Source organism: Mandrillus leucophaeus, unplaced genomic scaffold (genome assembly GCF_000951045.1).
Source record: "Mandrillus leucophaeus isolate KB7577 unplaced genomic scaffold, Mleu.le_1.0 Scaffold308, whole genome shotgun sequence".
NCBI lineage: Eukaryota > Metazoa > Chordata > Mammalia > Primates > Cercopithecidae > Mandrillus > Mandrillus leucophaeus.
The window spans coordinates 726,176-733,225 of record NW_012103232.1 but is presented as its reverse complement, the minus strand read 5'-3'; the positions used below and the strand labels follow the sequence as shown (position 1 = coordinate 733,225).

General features: G+C 54.8%; 1 protein-coding gene across 1 annotated transcript in view; it reads right to left on the bottom strand.

The window, feature by feature from the left end:
• LOC105544776 overlaps window positions 1-6,791 on the bottom strand; it is an 11,427-nt gene extending 4,636 nt beyond the window's left edge. Inside the window, exons 1-3 of the mRNA XM_011987361.1 lie at window positions 6,615-6,791; window positions 5,423-5,744; window positions 5,175-5,281 (exon numbers count right to left, since the gene is read on the bottom strand). Coding sequence (XP_011842751.1) covers window positions 5,175-5,281; window positions 5,423-5,744; window positions 6,615-6,681 — 496 coding nt within the window. The 5' untranslated portion in view covers window positions 6,682-6,791. The remainder of the gene's footprint in view (window positions 1-5,174; window positions 5,282-5,422; window positions 5,745-6,614) is intronic.
• Between the last annotated feature and the right edge of the window lie 259 nt (window positions 6,792-7,050).

The window sequence follows — 7,050 nt, the reverse complement described above, 5'->3', positions numbered from 1 at the left end:
GAGGGTGATCACAGGTGACTGCAGCCTCCACCCCCTGGGCTCAAGCGATTCTCCCACTCACGCCTTCCAAGTAGCTGGGACTACAAGGTATGCACCACCATGCCTGGTTAATTTGAACACCTGAGCTCAAGTGATCCCCCATCTCACTCCTCCCAAATTGCTGGGATTATGGGATTACAGTAGTGCGCCACCATGCCTGGCCAGAAATCTGAATTGTCTTTTTTTTATTGAGATGGAGTCTCGCTGTGTCGCCCAGGCTGGAGTGCAGTGGTGCAATCTTGGCTCACTGCGAGCTCTGCCTCCCGGGTTCACGCCATTCTCCTGCCTCAGAGTAGCTGGGACTACAGGTGCCTGCCACGACACCCGGCTAATCTTTTTGTATTTTTAGTAGAGACGGGGTTTCACCATGTTAGCCAGGATGGTCTCCATCTCTTGACCTCGTGATCCACCCGCCTCAGCCTCCCAAAGTGCTGGGATTACAGGCATCAGCCACTGTGCCCAGCCAAGTCCTCTGAATTCTTATTCATTGCTGAATGCAAAATGGTACAGTCATTTTGGAAGATAGTTTGGTTATCGTACCCTATGATTCAGCAAGCCTGCTCCTTGGTATTTACCCAAATGAGCTGAACAGTTATGTCCAGTCTAAAACCTCCACACAGATGTTTCTAGCTGCTGTATTCATAACTGCCAAAACTTGGAAGCAACCAGGATATCCTTCACTGGGTGAATGATAAAATGTGGCATATCCAGGCAATGGAATATTATTCAATGCTAAAAAAGATGAACGGCCAGGTGTGGTGGCCTAACTGCCTGCACCTCTTGATTCCCCACTTAGCCTGTGTGACTCATTCAGGGCTGGCCTCCACCTCCAGGCAGTCCTCCATCCCCCAGGCTGGGTTAAGACCTCCTTAGTTCCCAGCGCCCCCGATCCCATCTCCTGTACCCCTAACCAAGCTCAAGGTAGGCACAAGAGATGGTCCCAATGTATCTGCCGAGTGAATGAAAGCCACGTCATTCTTATGGCTCTTCTATAAGGTACTTTTCTTTAACTGAGGCCAACAAACTCATTCTGAGATTTCCTTTCTATCCTCCAAGCGAAGAATTTGAACATTTCAAGATCTGAAGTGAAATTAAACTGGAATGGCCTGTCATGAAACGCAAGGAGGTCGAAGGGGTTTACTCTGGGCTTGAGGGAAATGAAAAAGGAGCATTTTGGGGAGTGTCCCATGTGCCAGGCTCAGTCACCATTTCTTCTCAATCTGTTAGTTAATCCTCACAATCATCCTGAGTGCTTATTCTCATTTTACAGGGGAGGGGTCTGGGCTCAGAGGTCGACTGTGTGGGCAGTACCTGTGCCCATGCTGTAGAACTGCACATGAGGTGTGGAGGGGCCTGGGGCTGATGTCCCCTCTCTGCCCTGTCTTGCAGCCACATGGTTGATCTGACTCCCTTGGTTCTCAACCCTGGAGGCTTCCATTTCTCCTATGTGGCTGGAAACAGCACGCCCAAGCTCCATTGCCCTGGCTTCCCCGGTAAGCATGCCTCTGCACCTCCCTGGGGCCAGACACCATCCTGGCTCTAACCCAGTACACTGCAGGCAGAGGATAGCGTGGGGAGCCATGCCCACAGGGAGAGGCAGGACTGGTGCTGGAGATGTGGGAGGGGCCCTCTGGTTTTCCACCTGTCCTTTGGGAGCCCCAGGATCCTGTCTGGTGCGCCTGGGGCTGCCTTGCTTGCCTAAAGTCAAGAAGGTGGAGCCCCTTGGTGCCTTCAACCTCACCCAACGCCTTAACCAGGGCAAATCCCGTTTATCTGCTTTATCCATCAAGACCCTGTCTGCAAAGAGGGGTCTGCTGCTTGAAAGCAGAGGGCTGAGAGCCACAGCTACAGGCCCAGGAGAGCCCCTGGGATTGTTCTGAGCAGGGGGCACCCAGGACTGCCTGGAGTGGGGGAGGCTCCCACTGACTGACTTGCAGGGCAGTGGAGGGAAGGGACCAAGGACCCTAGGCATAGTATAGACAGGGGGTGACGGGGTCACCACGGAGACCATGGTGGCGGCAGTGGCAGAGGTGGCAGTGGGGTCGGTGGCAGGCATGGGGAGGTCGACTGGTCCCGTAAGAGGATGGGTTCTGGTTTCTTCTGTCTTGGCTTCCTTCTCCTCTTCTTGGTGTCTGCAACAAAAGGTGCCAGTGAGTGCCTGCCTTGCAGCCAGAGTAGAGTGGGAGCCAAACACAGTGGTGTGGGGTCTTCATGCAGCCCCTCCAACAAGAAAGGGAGGGAGTCCCCAAAGAGCACCATGAACAATGGCCAGAGCCACTGCTGACAGCGAACAATCAGTGGAGGGCTCACTCTCAGCCCCTCAGAAAGTGGGACCCCCAGGCAAACTGGGCCTCCCCATGTGACACAGAAGTGAGTAGCCCCACACTAGTGTAGGCACCCGGGAACACAAATATACCGAAGGAACTGAGCCTGAATCCAATCGAGCTTTAGAGCAACCGTCCAAGAAATGCAGGCAGAGGAGGAAGCAAGCCAGCAGCAGACCGTAACAGACGCAAACCCGGGAAGTGGGACTTGCCAGAGGACGACACCAGACGGGCTATCCCTCCTCAAAGGGGACTTCAACAGAAGTGGCCAAGGACCCAGGGCCATCCCAATGTACATTTGCTGCCCATGTGGCCACATATGTGTCCCCCTTTCATTTCATTCTCACAAGAGTCCCAATTTAGACACTAATTATACAATCACCCTAGTTAAAAGGAACCTAAGAGGCCTAACAGCCAAACATAATGAATGTGTGAGTCTCACTGGGTCTTTCTAGAAAGACTTTTGTGGCCCATGTAGGAGAGGTGACTATGACCAGCTTATGTCAGAGAACTGTTGTCAATTATGTAAAGTGTAACAATGACATTGTGATTATGTCAGCAAATGTTTGTTTTTGTAGTTGTCACTTTATAGAGACAGGGTCTCACTCTGTATTGCCCAGGCTGGAGCACACTGGTGTGATCATAGCTCACCATAACCTCAAACTCCAGGGCTCCAGCTATCCTCCTGCCTCAGCCTCCCAAGTAGCCAGGACTACAGGCATATGCCACCACACCTGGCTATTTTTAAAAAGTTTTCAGGCCGGGCGCGGTGGCTCAAGCCTGTAATCCCAGCACTTTGGGAGGCCGAGACGGGCGGATCACAAGGTCAGATCGAGACCATCCTGGCTAACACGGTGAAACCCCGTCTCTACTAAAAAAATACAAAAAACTAGCTGGGCGAGGTGGCAGGCGCCTGTAGTCCCAGCTACTTGGGAGGCTGAGGCAGGAGAATGGCATAAACCCGGGAGGCGGAGCTTGCAGTGAGCTGAGATCCGGCCACTGCACTCCAGCCTGGGCAACAGAGCGAGACTCCGTCTCAACAAAAAAAATAAATAAATAAAAAGTTTTCAGAGAGATAGGGTCTTGCTGTGTTGCCCAGGCTGGTCTCCAACTCCTAGGCTCAAGAGATTCTCTTACCTCAGCTTCCCAAAGTGCTGGGTTTACAGGCATGAGCTACTGTGTCCAGCCAAATGCCTTTTTTTTTTTTTTTTGAGATGGAGTTTCTCTCTTGTTGCCCAGGCTGGAGTGCAGTAGTGCGATCTCGGCTCACTGCAACCTCTGCCTCCTGGGTTCAAGTGATTCTTCTGCCTCAGCCTCCCGAAGTAGCTGGGATTGCAGGCACACCCAGCTAATTCTTCTGTATTTTTAGTTGAGACGGGGTTTCACCAATTTGGCTAGGCTGGTCTTGAACTCCTGACCTCAGGTGATCCACCTGCCTCGGCCTCCCAAAGTGCTGGGATTACAGGTGTGAACCACAATGCCTGGCCTTTTTTTTTTTTTTTTTTTTTTTTTAATTAAGATGCATTCTAAAGTAGTCAGAGGTACAATGATGTCTGAGATTTCCCTTCAAATACTGCAGAGAAAGGCCTAGGGTTATGGGGAGTGAAACACATTTGGCAACATGGGGACAGTTGCTGAGGCTGATGACAGGTTCTTGGGGGTGTTCCCTGTCATCTCCAGTTTTGTATATGTTTACTTTAATAATAAAAAGTGCTTTTTTAAAGTACCAAACACAGGGCCAGAGACAAGCCACAGGGCCACAAGAAGGACATGGTTGGTCAGTGCCAGGACTCTCTCAACTTTCTTTTTTTTTTCTTTTTTGAGACGGAGTCTCACTCTGTTGCCCAGGCTGGAGTGCAGTGGCACTATCTCAGCTCACTGCAACCTCCGCCTCCCGGGTTCAAGCAATTCTCCTGCCTTAGCCTCCTGAGTAGCTGGGCTTACAGGCGCCGGCCACCACGCCCCGCTAATTTTTGTATTTTTAGTAGAGATGGCAGTTTCACCATGTTGGTCAGGCTGGTCTCGAACTCCTAACCTTGTGATCTGCCTGCCTCGGCCTTGTCCCAAAGGGCTGGGATTACAGGCGTGAGCCACCGCACCCAGCTTTTTTTTTTTTCAATTGAGTCAGGTTTGCTGGGTTGCTTGAGCCAGGCCCTACCTGCAGGTCTTCATCCACCACTCCAAAACACTCACCAAGATGAGCAATGAGGGCTCTCTCTCTTTCGGGAAGGCAGCCCAGCCTGCTCAGGATCACACAGCCAGGAAGCAGCAAAGCAGAAGTCAGTCTCCTAACTAAATAATCTAGCTAGGGGCCGGGCGCAGTGGCTCATGTCTATAATCCCAGCACTTTGGGAGGCCAAGGCGGGCGGATCACAAGGTCAGCAGATCGAGATCATCCTGGCCAACATGGTGAAACCCCGTCTCTACTAAAAATACAAAAATTAGCTGGGCGTGGTGGCGGGCGCCTGTAATCCCGGCTACTCAGGAGGCTGAGGCAGGAGAATCGACTGAACCCAGGAGGCGGAGGTTGCAGTGAGCCGAGATCAGTGCCATTGCACTCCAGCCTGGGTCACAGGGCAAGACTCCGTCTCAAAAAAAAAAAAAAAAAAAAAAGAATCTAGCTAAGGGCAGCGCCTCTCCTTCTCCCAAGTCCGGATTGCCCAGGCAGGCCCCTTCCTGCTCTGGATAAAACTTGGTCCAAGGAGGGCAAATCCAACCGAAAAGAGTGGAGGTGGTCATCTAGCCCTCGGCCTGGCTGCATTGGGCTCAGACCCCCCGCAGGGCCCAGCACGGGCAGAGGTTGATCCTCACCCCGGGAGTAGAGGTGCACGCGGTGTATGCTCTGCTTCAGCTGCTCCACCCGCTCGTGCATCTCCAGGGCGCCCGTGCTGTTGCAATGGTTCAGCTCCCCCTGCACACTTCGCCCGCAACAAGAGTGGGAGAGGCAGGGCAGGGGGAGGTCCGGGGCGTGAGATGCCTGCCCGCTCCACTCCCCAGGCTGTGCAGCCTCGGTTTTCTGATAGATCCTCCCCTGAAGCCCCAGCTACGCCGACTGCTACCTCTCCACCCCACCCCCAAGCTCCAATTGTCGGAGCTCTGCTCTAGGGGACGGCGGACCCGGGTAGCGACAGTTGCCACCCAGTCGGTCCCAGGCCCTGCGGCCGCACCCGGAGGAAAGAGAGGAGCCCACGCTGTTCCAATTGCACCACCCTCTCTGCCAGCGACGGGTTGCGGTCGAGGCGGTGGAAGAGGCGGCGCAGCGCGCGCTCAGTGTGGTGTCCGCCTGCCTCTCCAAGTCTTCCTCGGAGATTTGCTGGCAGAAGGTTTCGCTCTGCGGGACCTCGCTGTCGATGGCGAGCGCTGCTGGAGAGCCCGGGCGGCCTGGGAGCGGAGCAGGCGTCTGGGCGGGGCTCCCCAGGGTCTCGGCGCGCCGACCGCCACCTACCCCGAGGCCGGAGCGCAGGGTCACCAAGGGCAGCGGGGCCCGTCTTGTGGGACCGCAGGGACTAATTCTCTCTCAGTTCGGCCGCCGCGCAAGTGCGGACTCTCTACCCTACTGCAGCTACCCAGCCCCGGCCCGCCCCGGCCAATCCCCGCGGAAGCCGGGGGCGGAGCCAACCCCTGGGCGCCGGCCGTACGTGACAATGCCAGTTGCTCTGGGCACGCGCGCTCACGACCTCGAGGGGGCGAACGCGGCTGCGCGGGTCCTGGCCCAGTGCTGCAGGGGCCATCGGGCCTTCGACCTGGGCCCGGCTCTTGGCCGCGCCGAGGACGTGGTTGGTCAGCAACTTCTTTAAGGCCCCCACCTCTCGGCAGGTCTCCAGTCCCCTCCAACGGAGGCCCCTCCTCGCTGTCTGTACCCTCCCGGGCCTCAAGCCGCGCTTCCCCCTCATGCAGGCAACGCCTCGAGAACTTCGCTCCGCCCCTAACCCCTCTAGTTCCGACTTCTCACCCTCCTCTCTCCCCGTCACTCTCCAGCGGCCTCCCCAGCTTTTGTCCTCTCCTCCCCTTTATAGCCACTAGTTTGCTCAGTACTTGCTGTCACTTCTTTACCAGCATCTCCGGCCCCTCCTCAGTGTCCTGTTCAGTGTCCTGTTCCTCCTGTTCCACCTCACTGTCCTTTTCCTCTTGCCCCTCGAATGCGTTTCTGAAGGTCCTGGCTTCACTGTCTCATCTGGGACGATCTTAACACACTTCTTGGTCCTGATTAGAACCCATAACTGACTGAAAAACCCACCTACTGTGTCTCACCCTTCAGCTCCAGACCCACATCCAAATGACCACTGGGGACGATTCTTGGACATCTCATACTGAACATATCCGCATTCACACACAGGTTCTTACCCTTGAAAGCTACTTTTCTTACCCCTCCGCACTCCTACTTGGTCAGCCACTGACCCCAGCCACTAACAAGGGGGTGCACCCTGGACTGCTTCCTCCCTTGTCCTCTCCTTGTCCCCCATCAGCCCTGAGATCCATGGAGCGTGCCTGAGACATCTAATCAGATTTTTCTTCTCCTACTGCTAAACCACCAGCCCTCAGCTCTCCCAACATAGGAAGTGGCATTTGTTTCCTCCTGCTTGGGGACAACCAAAGAATGAGGTCTGTCCTGAGCATCTTGTCTAGGAGTGCAGGCAGAGACTCGGTCAGGTACACCTGGACTCAAATCTCTATTCTGCTTCCTGCC